Source organism: Prosopis cineraria, unplaced genomic scaffold, assembly GCF_029017545.1.
Source record: "Prosopis cineraria cultivar Desert tree isolate PC_DT_omini unplaced genomic scaffold, ASM2901754v1 PC10, whole genome shotgun sequence".
Classification (NCBI taxonomy): Eukaryota; Viridiplantae; Streptophyta; class Magnoliopsida; order Fabales; family Fabaceae; genus Prosopis; species Prosopis cineraria.
In genome coordinates, this window is record NW_026555341.1 from 6,168,874 (window position 1) to 6,185,977 (window position 17,104).

Here is a 17,104-nt window from a genome sequence, read left to right on the forward strand (position 1 = left end):
TACTCCATGTATTAATTCTTCTCAATATTATGGCTCCACTTATGTTTATTGAGTACAAAGTCATTCTTGTGAGCATTGTCACTTTGACAGATCCTCTAACTATATGAGGATGATTTCACTAAAAGCAAAACTTATTTTGATAATTCTTTTAGTCCTAGTTGAAGTCTAGAAAAATATGAGTCTTGGAATCTTCATTTAGATTATCATTCAAATAAAATGACATCACCTTTTTACTCTTGTCTACATGTTGAGGAAATTGCCTGAGAGTATTGGGAGGAGTCTTGCTTAGAAAGATTATTTGAGGACCTTGTGGATTCATCAAGGAAACTTTCAAATTTACAAAAGGACTTGATCACTAGTGTTGAGTCAAGTGCTAAAAATATTAGAGTCTGTGTGAGCCAAATGTTAGAAGATATTGAAAAGATAAAGCAACAGAATGATTGCCATCATATTTTCCCATTGATCTTTGATGAAAATTATTGTAAGAAAGCTAAGGATAGGGAATTGCATGAGAATATATATAATGTAGAAGACGATAATGAACTTGAAACTAATTTATGGAAGAGTAGTGGATGTCAAGAAGAGATTCCAACTGTGAAGCCTAATTTTTGTGATTTTGATGTTAAGCTTGATGAGGAGATCTTAATACTTATTCCACATGACTTTCTTATTAAAGATTTGACTCTTATTGATAAGAGTCATGTGGATTTTGTTAGATGCTTTAAATTTTTAGAAGCTCTTATTTTAAATTGTTGGGATGTACCTTTTGAGCTTTCTTTGAAATTAATGAATACTTGTACTTTGAGATTGCTAATGATTAAGGAAGTACAGATAATTAACATGAATAGTGAACTTTTATGTTTAAAAGCTTATTGTGAAGAACACAATGAGTAGCTGGAGAGAAAAATGAGCCATTACCTAGAGAGAACTTAAGATAATGAATAACACAATAAGTAGCTTGATAATGAGTACTATACAGATCAAACATAAACTGAGACAATTGTTGGCCAACAAAAACAATTTTGAGGCGAGTGATTGTCAAATATAAGAGACAATCAATGAGACATTGATAAGTCAATGGATCATTAATAGAAGTACTATCATCTTTAGAGAGTTTGGCAAACCTATCTATAAGGGTAGAGGCTGATTTGCAAGCAAAATAACCATAATCAAAAAAATGTCTAAAGTAAATTTTCATTGGCAAACATATATACCAAAGGATGTTCAAGCTATTTCCAGACTAAAAAAATAGCGAAGTTAACCTAAATCCTTCATTCTAATAGACTAATCAATGAAAATTTTAATATTAACAATTTTCATAGAATCATTGATAGCCAAGATAATGTTGTCAACATAAACCAATAACGCTGTAAATGAAGAATAAGTCTTTTTGATAAATAAATAATACTTAGCTTTAGACTGGAGATAACCATAAAAAGTAAGAGCAAATGTTAGTTTAGCAAACTATTGGTGGATGACTTGCTTTAAACCATAAAGAGACTTATGAAATTTGCAAATAGCATTGGGTAATGGAGAATTAAAATCAAGAGGAAGAGCCATATAGACCTCTTTACCCAAGTCACCATAAAGGAAGGTGTTATTGACATTTAACTACTCCAAGAGCCAAGAGTTGGCAGCTGTTAATGCTAAAACTAAATGAATTGTGGTTAGTTTAGTTATAGATAAAAAAGAATTAAAGTAGCTGATCTTCTCAATTTGTGTATAACCTTTAGCGACCAAACAGACTTTATACCTGTTAAGAGAACTATAAGCCTTAAACTTTTTTTAAACACCCATTGGCAACTAAAGGAATGTTTTCCTATAGGGAATTTAGTTAGAATTCACATATTATTTTGCTCAAGGGCATAAATTTTAGATTGCATAGCTTTCCTTCATTTAGGTTATTTCACTACCTAATTATATTTCTTAGGCTCAAAGGAAGCAAAAACAAAGAGAACAAAGTATTTGAAAGAAGGATAAGCAGTCACAAATTAACTTATGCCAAAGGAATTTGTGAAACAATAGGTGTAGGGGCCTGCACAAGAGCAAAAAGCCTATTGTATTGATCTTGAGTGAAGGACAAAGAGGTTGGAGAAAATGAGGATTAAGTAGTTCCATCATCAAATACAGAAGCATCTAGAATAGTTGTAATAATGGAAGGTCAAACTATGGATCTAAAAGCCATAAGGTTTCAAAAAACACGAAATAAAACAAAGAGGAAAACAATGATAAAAAAAGTTCACATGCTTTGACACTATAATACAATTTGTAAAAATAGTGACTTAATTTATAAAGTTCAATATGAGCATATCTATACAAGGGAAAAAGATCTATTAAGATTTATCATAATAAAATAAAAATCTATCAAAAAATAAAATAATAATAAAAAATAAAATAGTTATAACCAACATAGTTATAACCATTCTAATTATGTAGAATAATATATATAATAAAAAATTTAATATTGTATTATGTTACAAGCATTCCACATTGAAAAGCCTGTTGATGTGAGTCTCCTTCCTTCTTGTATTTCTCCAATACACGTACAACCCAAGTCCTCAGTAATTGGAAACATCTTACTATTCATTTTCTCTGTAAACGCATTTATATTCATGGGAACAAAAACATGTTGGCAACGGACAACAAAATAAATTTTATTTCATTAGATGGGATGATATATGTGTTACATTATAACTTGTGTTTTATCATTTATTAAACTTTTAAAAATATTATTAATTAAGATATTTTAATTAATAATTTCTATAAGTATATTTTCCTTGCCTTACTATCACTTGATATCCTATTATCACACTTAAATTAAAAAAATTATTTTCTTTATTATTAATATACCGCCTGATGGACAGACCCGCGCATAATCTTTCTGGGCCTAAGATTGGGTTACACCAACTTATGTTAAGGATTTGGGCCCTCCAGAGCACTCCTCACGTCATTTGAATGACATCCAAGTAAACAAATTTCAAACGGGACAATTCGGTGAATTCACACTTGGCTTATATCTGATGTAGGTTCAAATTTTCTAAAATTGAAACATATGAATTTTCAGTAAAATTTTCTTTAGGGGGTTTAGGATTATATTTTTCAGAAAATATAAAATATTCTTTTTATTTTTTTAAAAGCCAACTTTACAAAAATTTATACATCTCAGATAATTGAACTCATATTTGTATATAAGGCGCACGCATACAGTGATAAACTGTAACAAGTCTGAAATGTCAATGACTTTTATAAAATATTAATATTTATTTTAATTAAATATTGATAAAGGATCGATCACTTCTATAACTAACCAATTTTAAAAATTTCAGAAAACTAGAAACCTTTTTCATGCGCGACAGGAATTTTAAAAAATAAATAATAATGATCATAAGTCATAATTTGTAAACAAAGTTAATGAAACAAATGTACAATGATATTATATAATTTATATAATTGACCTCACTTAGTGAAATGAGACCTGTTGTTGTTGTTGTATTTTATATTTGATTGATTGAAATCCATTCACAATAATGTTATCTCATACTCTCTCTGTCTCTGTATATAAAGTATTTTGAACCAAATTTTGCATACTAATAAAAATTTGTTATTTAATTAAATTCAAATAAAAATATAATAATTTTCCTTTTTTACCCCTCATAATATCATAGTTAATATCATGATGATAGTAAAAAAAATATACAATTAATAATTTATTTTATTTTTTAAAATGAGAATAAAATTATTTAATTATTTAAAAAAATCATTGCCGCCTTTTATATTTATAGATAAAATAAACTTTTAAAAAATATTTTATATATAAGTATGGGGAGTATTTTATTATATAAATGATTTTCTTAAAAAAAAAAAAAGAACGTATTTCTGCCGTCCCATGAGGATCGTACGACATTAAGATGCAAATAATTGTGAGAGCTCTGACGATGTGGGAACGTAATTTGTTTCATAGTTTCAAGTGAGAGCCCACTTAGCACCAGGAAGCCTTCACCCACCTTCCAAGAAGCTTCCTCTCCTCTGCTATGTAACTTTTAAGAGGGGAATCCTCCACCCCCTCTCTTGCATAACTCCGAGCGCCACTTCTCAGAAACGCGTTGCCGGCACCATAACATACCAACTCATTCTCTCGCTAACACAAAAATATTCATCCTTCTCAACATGTCTTTTCCATTTCCACGTCACCGTCGTAAAGTCTCCGGCAACCCTCCCTGCGCTCCCTTATCTGCCGGCATCTCTCTCATTCTCCCCCTTCCGGCGCCGTCCTCCCTCGCCACCGATTCCCTCCGACTCACCAAGGTCCTGATGAACGTAACCATCGAGAACAGCCTAGGTCCGGTGCAGGTGCTCATATCTCCTGACGATACCGTCGCCGACCTCATCAAGGCTGCCCTGGCAATTTACCACCGAGAGAAGAGGAGGCCATTCTTGAAGCTTCAGGATCCCAAGCACTATGCTCTCCACTACTCTCCCTTCTGGCTTCAAAGTAACGCTCTCGCTACTCTTCCTTGTTTCTTCGATTAATTATAACATTCATCGATTCAGTCTTCCACGTACGCCTGTGTCTGTGGCCTGTGGGGTGTTGCAGGTTTGAAAGCCGATGTGAAGTTGAAGAACTTGGGATCGAGGAATTTCTTCCTGTGTTCAAAGCCCTCCACTCTCTCGTCTTGCTCCGAGGAAGCCAACATGACCATGGATCCTGCCTCTCCATTGGCGCTGTTCGTTCATCTCCCGTTATAATTATCTCAAAAATGGCCAACAACACGTCCTAGTTACCTTTGATTCTGGGAAACTTAAGTAGTTGTTATAAGGTATGCCCATAGCATTTTGTGAATGGTCTTGAAGACTTGAACCATTAATCTACTTTTGGCCTGGTACATCATAAGCCACGTGATTGCCCGGTTTGATATAAGCTGCGTTTGGTTGATAGAAAATATGCAAATGAAATCTATTAAAAAATAAATAAAAGAAAAATGAATTAAATTGCCTCACCCTTCAATATTATATATCATAAATATAAAAATCACAACACTTTTCAAACAACTCATAAATTAAATAATCATTTTTTTTATAAATATGGTTTAATTTACCTATCCCTTCACATTTTAATCATTTTCTTTTTTTTTAATTCATTTCATTACTTTCCTTTTATTTTTAACAACCAAACAGGAGCTAAATTAATATAACCATTTATTTTGATTTATGCATGAAACTCGTGTAGGTAGCATTGCATGATGAGATCGTTGTTTAGCATTAATGTGAATATTTTTCAACTATATTATTCTGAGTTTCTAACAACATAAAATGGGAAAATTTTCACTTGCTGAATTGAAATCAAAACTCTTTGAGAAATGACAAGATCGTCTCTCTATTAAAATTATCTAGTATGACTTGTTTGTATTCCTATTATATATTATTGATTACTTTTTAAATTGTTATTTATTGTTTTACTTCGCTTGTTCATTATAATAATTTCACTTGAATTAATTTAAAGTGTTACTTTCATATTAGCATGATTTGTTCGTATCCTCTTTTTATTATGTGATTCATTTCCCTTCAAGCTATCGTTCATTATCATACTTCATTTGTTTATTATAATATTTTTGCTTGAACCAATTTTAAATGCTGCTTTTATGTTAATACGACTTGTTCATATCTATATTATATGTTATTCATTATCTTTTAAATTATTATTTATTATTCTACTTTACTTGTTCGTAACTTTACATATTTATAATTCATTTTTTCTAGTTAAATTTATTTTCTCTTTAAATTAAACAGGGACAACTTTATCATTTTTCATAAAATTTTAATTTCAATTCAATACCTTAGATTTACAATAAAATTTCATAAATTCAAGATTCTCTTTTAATTATTCCTAGTCTAAGGGTTTTCACTGAAATTTTTTCAAATAATAAAAAAATTCATTTTATTCGTTTTTTTTTTCAATTTTTTTCACAGAAATCCCTGCGGATACTAAATTTTTCTTTTCTTTTTTATTTTTATAAATAATGTGGAGTGCTGAGACTTCGATGTCTGTGTCAGTGGTGGTGCCACTTACGTACGTAATTTTAAGCTAGACGATAATTACCATATCGCCTATCAATTTGTTAACTTCCCAATGCAATGCGAATGGAATGATTGAAAATTAGTGACAAGCGTACATAATAATGAGCTGCCCAGTTAATTCAATTTTTTTTTTCTGATAGATAGATTTTTAAACTCAAGGGATCACTAAAGGTAAGCAAGAAAATTTATTAATATTAATTTGTCTAAATATAAGTGAATATAAGAGAATGTAAAAGGTCTCACATTAAATAAAATTAAATTTAATAATAAATATATAATGAAAAAAAGAATTTATAAATTTAAGATTTAAAATTTTAAATTAAAATGTGACGTTTTTCAATCAGTCTTGTTTATTTTTTTCTCTTCTTCTATTCTTAGATAATTGCTTTTCATTTGTAACGGTTAAAATATGTCTTTTAAAAATATAGCATCTACAAATGCGTTGGTCATGAGCTGAACAATAGGCCATTTAGTTGGTTATTGATTATTAATTATTAACTGGTTAATTGTTACCGATCACAGGCATGATAACTTGATAAAGCAGTGAATCTGCATCAAATCGCTGCCTTTTCACATTGGGCTGGACTTGTTTGTCCGTGACTTATCATAGTGTGTGTTTGGATTAAAAAATTTATAACTAAGGTTAGAATTCAACTGAGGTTAGCAAACTGAAGTTAAAAGAAAAGTCAGTTGATGTAATGTGATTTATGTTTGGATACCATTTTTTTTAAAAGTCAGTCAGATAAACTGAAATTCGTTTGGATGGTTTAATTCAAAAGCCAGTTGAGATATTTAATAGTAAAAATAAGCATGAATTTTTTATCTTAAATATTAAATCTTAAATAAGCATGTTTGTATTTTTTGGAATCTTTAAACTTTAAAAGAATAAATTAAGAAAACAAATATTATGCACTGGGTGAAAATATTAATCGATAAAAGAATATCAAGAAAACAGATTCTGGACTCAACCCCACGAAATTTGATTGTATATTAACCAATAAAAGAATAAAACTAATGTCTGAGATTCCTTTTCAAGGGTGTTACGACAAATATTATGCACTGGCATATATATACATACATTATAAATATTCTTGACTAATTTTTCTCAAGGAATAATGAAGACAAGAGAATATATTCCTTCTAATTATATTTATTTTTTACTCAAAAATTGACAATCTAAACATATAATCTTGAAAACATAATCCAAACATAAGATAAATATGTTGATGATTTGGATATAGTACGGTTCAAGACTTGCCAGAATGCCCCTCCCAACTCTCTTCAGTTCAATTGATCAACTAATAATTAACAATCACTAACATTTAATATTGTTATTTAATAATTAAAGGTGAAGACAACTAAGACCCACTCCCGGTCCCTACTGTAGGCTGGCATCTCCCTTTCCATGTATCTCCGATTGGTACGCCACACGAGGACAAGCACGAGCAGTCTTGAGTCGAGAGGTATATAAAATATAAGTAATCAAAACGCGACATTCGGGAAGAGAATGCCTGGAAGAAAGAAATTATTTTGGACCGCTGATCCTAACATGGCCTTAAAAGATAGGAATGCGAATGCCCGTGCCAAATATATATCGTCACACAATCATATTCTTGTTCATGTATGTTCAGTATATTACTACGTGAAAGGAAGACAAAGCGAGGAAGCAAAGTCATGAACATAAAAATATTCCTATCCATAGATGTAGAGCACGACAGATCAAGAAAATAGAAAACAGCAACTGAGTTCCAGTAAAAAAATAACAACAGCTCTTCCTCTGCTCTAAGATAAACGAAACAGGGGATGGAAAATAAAGAGGAGACCAAGTACAGATAAGTTCTGGAATAGCAAAGGACGATAAGCCACGAAAATAAAGACCAACAACTTGAGTTCTAGAAGAAAAGAAAGCCAGGTCTTCCTCTGATCTAACGTAAACAAAACAGGGGATGGAACGTAAAGATAGTCTTCAAAAATAGTCTTAGTAAAAATAGTCTTCAAAAAACGAGGAGCAAGGCACGAAAGGAAGGAAGCAAAGAAGGAGATGAAAAAATAATGACATTACTTAACAAAGACAAGCGATGGAGAGCAGATCCAGCGATGGGAAGTGTAGATCCGATGGACACAGTAGGATCGAGAGGCGACGGGAAGAAGAAGCACTCCGAAGCAAGGACACGGTGGACGCTAGAAAGGACGGCAATGAGCTGGAGATCGGTTGGATGCAGATGACTGGAGCTGGAGATCGGCCGGAGGGAGTAAATGACTAACGGAAGGAGGCAGATCTGGTGTGTAGAGCTTTATGCAAGATCTGTGTGTGTTTTGGAGCAGATGGGAAGGTCAAGGGAATAAAAGCAACACACGCACAGGAAGCTAAGCACAGCTACAGGAGATAAGAGAGAGAACACATCAGAAAATGTATTTTAAGAGGCACTAACGTGAACGCGCAGAAGAAAAAGCCAGGGCAATCAGCTTTAAACTCAACGCACGTTTTCATGCCAACTGAGGTTGAAAGATCTTATTAATCCAAACAAGATAATTTTATCATTTTACCTTCTAACTTCAGTTTTCCCTACTTTAACTGAGGTTACAATGGAATCCAAACATGCTAGCTTGATCTCTCCAACCTGTTTCAACCATTGTTTTGAGTTTGGTCGAACATGTTGAATTTGATCAATAATTTTGAGACAACCAGTGTATGAGAATTAGCAGATCCTATTAAAAACATACATTTCACCTTTGTATATATTTAATTTGTTCATGTGCTTTATGCTATAAAATCCAAATTTTAAATTTTAAATAAATGATCTATTGTTAGCAAAAAACAGGTTTTATGTTTTTTTTTTAACCACATCCAAACATTTTTAGTCAAATTTGGGGGGGGGGGGGGTTTCCCCTAAAATGACACCAGCATGGTTTTGCAACTTATTTCTTCGATTACTTTTTTTAATAAAAAATTGATGAATATTTATTCATATTTATACAAATCTAAAAATTAATATATATAATCTTTCAAAATTTTACTTGTTTAAGTTAAAAACTAAAGATACTCAGATTACAAGTTAATCCCGCCAATATCTTTGCTGAAACCTTTTCCATTTTTGAATTGAAAAATATCAAATTCCATATATTGAACGATATTACATTGCAATGGTCATTCATAAATTTGAAAACCAATTTAATGTTTGGAAATCCAAGTCTGGATATTTAACTGTTATTCAGAAGTTATTAACAAATATCAAATTAAAACATATTCGGTGAAATATGAAAAGATTACGAATAAATTTGACCTTAAGCTGCCAATATTAAAGCATGCTAACAAAATTGATTAGATAATATGAACTGCTTGTATACAAAACCCAGTGCTTATCTTAAAAAATATTTTAGATGATTCGAGAAAATTATGCAATATTTATTCACAATTATATATTCTGAATTTTGAATAATTGAATTTAGATTTAAAGTATTAATATTTATGAGAGATACTTAAATAGACCGAATGCGCTGCATCATTTTTAATTTATCCAATTAAAATAATTCAAGTAATATAAATAAAATTTTGTGTGATATTTTTTTAATTTATTTTATTTTTATAACATAATATACATTTAATTTATTACATTTTCGCTTTTTATTATCATTAATATCATAATTAAATTATATCTAATATAATTTAAATGTCATACTTTTATTGGATAGATCATAATTAATATTGTGTACTCGATTTATTTAAGTATTTATTTAATACTTATTTATATTATCACATAACAATTTTTATGAAAAATCATCCGACATGATTTAGAAAATGATTATTCTAGATAATATAAATAAATGAAAAAATGCGAATAAACAGTAATAATAATAGTAAATATAAATAAGACGCATTGTTCCGACGAAAATAAATAAATAAATAAGACGCATTATTCTGGCAAAAATAAATAAATAAATAAATAAGACGCATTATACATAATTTATTCGGGGACGACCTGGAATGACAGAAGATTCAAAGAGCAAAAAGGGAAGGGGGAACAACGGAGTGGCTTGCCTGGCTTGGATTGGAATCTCAGCTTCCCCGACTGGTTGGAATTCTGCTTTGAGCGTCTTTAAGCTGTCTCGGGCCACTTTCTTGTCTTGTTCGCAGTTTTCATTATTCATGACTCAAATCGCCAACCGTGCGCACCAATTCTAACGTGCGCACTTCCCATCGCACGAAGCCACCGCGTTCCGCTGGAATTGCAGTCGGAGGGGGGGCACGAGTTGAAGAAGGAGGTGAGGGAGGACCATGGCTGATCTATTTGCGTGGCTCATCTCCTTCTTTCTCCTTATTGCCTTACTCGTCATCGTCACCTACCAGGTCAATCCATACAAACCCTAGCTATATATAAATGTATTTACCACTCCTTCACGTCCGTCCATCTTTAAAATTTGAAGCAAATTATTCGTCATTCGACTTCGCATTATCCGAATTATGTGCCTCTTTCTGAAGTGGTTGGTGTTCCAGATTGCTATTCCAGCTAATCTGAATTATGGATTTAGATGACAATTAGTTTCGCCCAAGGAAAAATAGTCAGGCTAAAGATTCTCTCTATTCCACATTTCCTTGCAAAATGTAGCATTTTGGCTTAGATAAGGAACATGATTTGGCACCAGCCATAAACAACATGGTTGCTTACTCAGGTGATGGTACCGCAACAGGGTGAATATAAATAGTGATTGGAATCTTCATTAATAATATTATTACTGCACCTGACGATAGAATTTTTCCATCAAGGTGCTATTTTTTTTGTGAATAGAAAACTCAAATCACTTCGCTCCGTTATTTTGAATTGCGATCTCAACGGAATCTAGAGTTCCATAGCAGGCAACGATGAATCGTATCTGGTCATTATTGCAAGCTATGTTTGCTAGTCCAAATCTGTTTGCCGTGTATATCTTCAGGTTAGAATTGATAACAAGATGTTGGAGAGACAATTGGAATTGTCTGTTGCAGTTTGCAAATCTGATGGATATGGATATCTATTAGATAAACAATTTCTTTACTACATAGAAGCTTGTGTGTTTCTACGAGCACGTATGTACAGAATTAAGATCTTCCTACGAGTGATCGCATATGTACGGATATACGATATCTATTAAATAAACATATGTTGTTTCTTCTTCAAATTTTGGGTAGAGGTCCATACGCTAAATTTGATGGGTCAAAGGGTGAGGAAGTACTGATGAAATCTGTTTAAGACGAAGAAAAAATGGCAGGAGAATCAATTTTTTCTGAAACTTTTAAGTTCTTGTGCTGTGATTTATACCTTAAATGTGTTCCTATTTCCACATTGGTTACTTCTCTGTCTGTGCTCAAGAGCCTTCTGAGGGCTATTGTTTGTTTCATAATCCTCCCCAATTACATTTTGTCTGTTCTTGGTCTTTTCTGTTTTATGCTAACATGGGTTAAAATTTGTTGCAGCTGATGTGTTTGGCTGACCTAGAATTTGATTATATAAATCCTTACGACTCCTCATCCCGGATAAACAGAGTTGTTTTCCCCGAGTTTATCATGCAAGGTGTCCTCTGTTTGTTCTACCTTGTGACAGGGCATTGGGTTATGTCACTTTTCAGTGCTCCATACCTATACTACAACGTGAGATTGTAAGTTCTCTCCCTTTCTACAAATAACAGGGCAAATTTGTTGTTACTAAATATTGTGACTGAATTTTTCATTTTCCAAGAAACCTTGAAGGGGGAATGTGGCATAAAAAGAGGATTTTTTTTTGGGGGGCTTTGGGTTTTTTTCTTTCCCCCGGGGTGGGGGGTTTAAAGTGGAAATCATGCATGGCCACTGGTTGAAGAGAGAAAGGAGAGTTATTGAAGTCTGGGTCTTGGCATTCTGCAGCATTTGAAGGGGTGAGTGTGAGTGTGACTGCTTAGCAAAAGCAGTAACTTAATGTGGCATGGACAAACCAATCTGATGGCTGCAACCTTTGTTAAGGTTTATGGATCCAGAGTTGATAAGCCCATGAGCATGCTAATTGCTGCAATTTTTGCGTTATTAATGGTTTTCGACCACATTACTTAAGGGAAAGATACGATGTCTGAAAAATGAATAACTACAGCTCTTGAAGCTTTTAAAAAGTTGAAAACAGACCTATTGTTAGCTCTGAGCCATTTGTGGATCCAGAGTTGATGAGCCCATGAGCATGCTAATTACTACAATTTGTATGTTATTGATGGTTTTCAACCACATTACCTAAGGGAAAGATACGATGTCTGAAAAATGAATAACTACAGCTTTTGAAGCTGTTAATAAGTTGAAAACAGACCTATTGTTAGCTACTGAGCCATTTGTTACTTTCCAATGAACGCAGCAGTTCCCAGTTGGAGAATTCATATACATCTACTTATTTATTTGTCATTTAGTTACAATTGGATGGCGTTCTTGTCTTTCACTAATTGTTAACAGCATTTAGATGGTTGCACTTTAGTTATAGGATTGACAGAGATGAATTGTTCTTTGGAAAAAACTTATGTACTTAATGTGCTTATTTTCAATTAAATGAAGACACAAGGATCTTTTATAAATTATTTATTCTATAATAAATTCTTCTTATTAATTTAGTTAATGCATTAAGATTCACCTGTCATACTTTGATTGAATATAAGCATATTAAGTATATAAGATTAAGTACACAAGTCTTACCCTTGTTTTTTTGGCTGAAGCTCCTTGTTTTATGCAAATAAATAATCAAACTTGATATCTCAATACACTGGAATTTGCTCTGTGTGGTCCTAGTGTCCCAGTAAGGCTTTTCTTCTTCTCCTTCTCCTTCTCCTTCTTCTTGATAGAGTTCTGCTAAGACATATTTGATTCATCTGATCAGGTATAGGCGAAGAGAGCATCTTGTTGATGTTACCGAGATTTTCAATTCACTCTCTTGGGAGAAAAAACAACGGCTCATCAAGCTATTCTATCTCGTTTTCATCCTTTTCCTCTCCATATTTTGGTATGGATACTAGTAAATAGGCCTATGATTGGCTATATTAATTTTAAGCTCTGCATTAAGGAGGATGATCTTATTCTTAATGAATATTTTGCTGCAGGATGATCTACACGTCACTAGATGACGATGAATAATTAAAGATGATTGCTTGTATTGTGGAATGCTATCTGGAAGTACCACCAGCCAGTGCAACAAAGTTTTCAAAACCTGTATGGTATAGAGCAGATAACTATTTCTTTAACCTGTACTTTTTGATGAATTGCGGGGTTTTGGTTGTAGAAATAAGATCGTACCCTGCACGTTGGATATATATATCTATTAAATTATAGTTTCGTTCATGTATTGGATATAGCTAATATCTCAGGGAGAGGTAGGATGGTACCGCACTTATAACGAAATTCCTTTTATAACCAGTGACCATTCTGTTTCTGTGGATTTCGTTATTGTTTTCACATTAATTTAAAAATTCGCTTTCTGTTCCTGAGGATTTCATTACTTTTGGCATATTGACTGCTGTTCATTCCATTTTATTTTATTTCCTCGGGATGAGTTCAAATTTTACATCAAATACGTTGTCTCCGGAAAATGGTGGCTTTCAACAAAAAGGAAACGCTTAAATGCCTTTATTTGCCGATGCAGTGTTCACAAATGAGCAAATCTATGTGGCAATTTCAAGAGTTCGAAATATGGACGGTCTAAAGATTTCAATACATGCAGAAAATAAAACACCTAAAACAAGCGTTATTGAATTTAATATTGTGTACAAAGAAATAATTTAAAACATAAAGCCTTCCAATCTGTTAATGATATTCTCATTAAAAAGTTATTGCACAATTTCGTTAACAATTTTCAAGTTGAACATTGCTAAAAAGTTAGTTACTTTGTTATTGTATTGTCACAGTTTAATTCCATATAGTCAACATGATATGAAATGAAATTAGCGAAAACAAATGATAGGACAACCCGTGCAGCGCAGGAGGGTATGTCTAGTTGATCTTTTATATAATTTAGTGTGTAGGTGATTAAATTTGTTACGAGTGATTAGTGTACCAATTAAGAATGAAATAAAATATAACTTCTGTAAAGTCACTTATAGCTTGTTTGGTATGCTGGAAGTGAGGCTGAAGAAGTGAAAGTGGAAGTAAAAGTTCAAAAATTATATGTTTGGTGCATGAGAATTCAATTCTTCAAAGATTTCATTTCCACCAAAATTGATGGAACTTAACTTCACCAAGACCCATATAGAACTTGGTTCCATGTTACCCACTTCCCTCTTTACCCTTCAAACTCTCACCTTCTCTCCCCTTCCTTGATGAAACCAATGACCCACCTCCTTCCTTGATGGCTCCCATTGACGGTAGCAATGAAGCTTGATTGAGTTTCAGAATGATCAGTGACCTATCACCACCACCGTCCCTTTGTTTTTCAATATGGTGCAATCGATTCCAGTGATGATGTAGATATGAAAGAGATGGAGCAACCATAGGGTGGTGACCCAACCCACCATTTCCAGTTCAACTTCGAAGAGAGTAGAGTGGAGGATGACGACGGAAAATGGCAAAGTGTGATGACTCTAGACTCACGGGCCGCAATTTCTAGTTTGATTTCCTCTTCAATCTATGTCTTTGATTGTTTCATTTGAAAGTGGATTTCTAGTCAATCTCCCTTGGCGGCGAGTTGTGCTATGAAGAACATGAGAGGGAAAGAAAGTTGATGATCCAAGACAGTCTGATTTAGAAAACAAGGCAATCCATTGCATCTTTTCATTCGTTCTTAGTCCATCTTATGACATTTCAATTTCTTTAATTCAATTTTCTTTTTTGTTTTTCTCATATGAATCTGATGACCTTTTGGTTTCAATTTTCTTTGATTGTGAGATTGGATGGAACTGGGTGGCTGTAGCTAACAGGGCAGTGGTTAGGGATTTTTTAGACAAGAGCATTAAAGTCTTTTCACATTATAAATGGATATATTAATTAAACTTTATATCTCACTTCCATCAATATGCCAAACATATTTTTAATTCTAATTTTACTTTTAACTCCACTTTCACTTTCTTTAAAAACTTTTTTATTGTAACAAACGAGGCATTAATATTAATAATGGGGAAAGGATACCTAGTTCACAAAATCATGGATTTAATTGGAAAATGTGCAATGGGCATGTGATTTTGTAATTTGTAAATGCAAGAAATATTCCACGAATTTTGTTCTACAAGTTGAGTGGTGCATAAAACTTTAAGGCTATTTAAAACTATTTTTATTTTATTGTTTTAAAAATTAGTATTTTGTAAAATATGTTTTGAGAATAAAAAATAATAAAAATAAGTGTTTTTTTCATTCTCTCTTTTTTTCTAAAACAATAATCTCAAAACACTTAAAAGTTATTTTTATTTTTCTGTTCTCCAGAACAATATTTTGGTTTTTTATTTTTTAAAATATATTTTAAAAATATATTATTAAACAGATTTTTTTATTTTTTTGTTCTGAAAAACTAAAAAAATATTTTCAGAATAGGTTGCTAAACAAGCCCTTCTGCAAGTGTTTTTTCAACTTTGAATTCTACTTCAAAAGTAAAGTAGAGATGGCACTTTAGTTTAGCTTGTGTCCGCCAAAAAAGAAAAGGAAAGAAAAGAAGGTAATCTATTGTACGACTTCAGTTGCCACTTATAATTCATCTTCAATTGACTTAATAAACAAAAAAAATTAGTTAAAATTAGTTTATTTTAAAGCCATTTCATCATTGTACAAATGCTCTTAATTAAATATAAATTCTTGATTATCTTTCTCAAATCTCAATTCTTCTCTTTACTATGATTACTCAATAATACTAGGCCGCTGCAATACTGATTGAATTTCTTGTATTCTTTGGTTTATAGGTCTTAACGTTTTCACCAGCTGTTGCATTCAGATTTCAATCCTAAAATGCCAATGACCAGTCCCATCGCAGCTAACACTACTACTAAAAAGACTTATTTACACTAGTTAATGCAATAACTGGTATAATAAGGATTTAAACTTAGTTATTGTACTTAATATAGGTATTGAGTACCTGTATCATCTAAATCATTAAAATATAAATCAAACGATTAAAATAAATTCACTCATTTATTAATTTTAAGTGAAGTATAAATTCATAATCATTGATTTAGATTTTAATGGGTTAAATGGTACAGACATTCAATGTCTGTATTAAGTACAATCACTGAATTCAAATCCATATAACAACTAGTAAGTTATACATTCTATATTAGTTGCTGTATTATTTAAATGGTGTAAAAAGTGTTGTTGTTTTTTAAATATTTTATTTATTTTCTTTCCCAACCTCTTAGTTAATATGAAAATTACTAGTATCAGGCAATTAGAAACAATAACAAAACATCATATATTTATAATTTAATCTATCTACAATATTTATGTAACTAATATTTATTTCAAACAAACTAATAACAATTAAATTATAAATTGTTCCATTTCAAACAAATTATTAATTAAACCTAAAACATGATAATACTTGAACTTATAAGTTTTTGAGTTTTAAAAAATCCCTTTTATTTTATCAAATGATAAAAGAATTGTGTTGTCAAATTTTTTAGACATTTAAAACAAAACTAAAGAATCATAACTAGTTACACATAAGTATATATGAAAAAGAATAGATAAAAAATATAAATACCTCTTTAAAAAATTCAATAGTTCCAATTGTGACAAAAATTTTTTTGTAATAGTGCACTGAAGGAAAATGTGAGATTCTTTTCTTTTCGTTTTTCTTTTTCTACCCCCTAGTGAAATCTATTTTTTATCAAACTCTAACTGGTATGGAAAGCAAGTGATGGGAGCATCATATGACAATCTCACGCCACTTTACAGTTTCAATTTTCATCGTAAATGTTTTACTTTTTAATGAAAATAATGATAATGATATGTGGATCTTTTTTCAACATTTTTTTTTTAAACTGACTACTTACAGAATGAGTGGGCATAATCAATATATAATTATATATTTGCATGAAGCAATGCCGATTTACGATTTTTCTCAATTTACAT

General features: G+C 31.7%; 2 protein-coding genes and 1 long non-coding RNA gene across 3 annotated transcripts; 2 read left to right on the forward strand and 1 right to left on the reverse strand.

Moving 5' to 3' along the window:
- The first annotated feature begins 4,007 nt into the window (after positions 1 to 4,007).
- LOC129321188 (uncharacterized) lies at positions 4,008 to 4,994 on the forward strand. Its single transcript, XM_054966870.1, has 2 exons — positions 4,008 to 4,492; positions 4,595 to 4,994. The coding sequence occupies exons 1-2, from the start codon at positions 4,168 to 4,170 to the stop codon at positions 4,744 to 4,746; spliced, it is 477 nt and encodes a 158-aa protein (XP_054822845.1). The 5' UTR covers positions 4,008 to 4,167; the 3' UTR covers positions 4,747 to 4,994.
- Positions 4,995 to 7,280: 2,286 nt separating this feature from the next.
- On the reverse strand, positions 7,281 to 8,582 carry LOC129284436 (uncharacterized). The gene is made up of 2 exons (XR_008586864.1): positions 8,138 to 8,582; positions 7,281 to 7,586 (listed from the first exon to the last, which is right to left on the reverse strand). It is a non-coding gene; the product is annotated as an uncharacterized LOC129284436 (long non-coding RNA).
- Positions 8,583 to 10,052: 1,470 nt separating this feature from the next.
- Positions 10,053 to 13,537, forward strand: LOC129321527 (protein cornichon homolog 4). Its single transcript, XM_054967315.1, has 4 exons — positions 10,053 to 10,423; positions 11,528 to 11,709; positions 12,939 to 13,061; positions 13,159 to 13,537. Exons 1-4 carry the CDS (start codon positions 10,352 to 10,354, stop codon positions 13,190 to 13,192), a joined length of 411 nt encoding a protein of 136 aa, XP_054823290.1. The 5' UTR covers positions 10,053 to 10,351; the 3' UTR covers positions 13,193 to 13,537.
- The last annotated feature ends 3,567 nt before the right edge of the window (positions 13,538 to 17,104 follow it).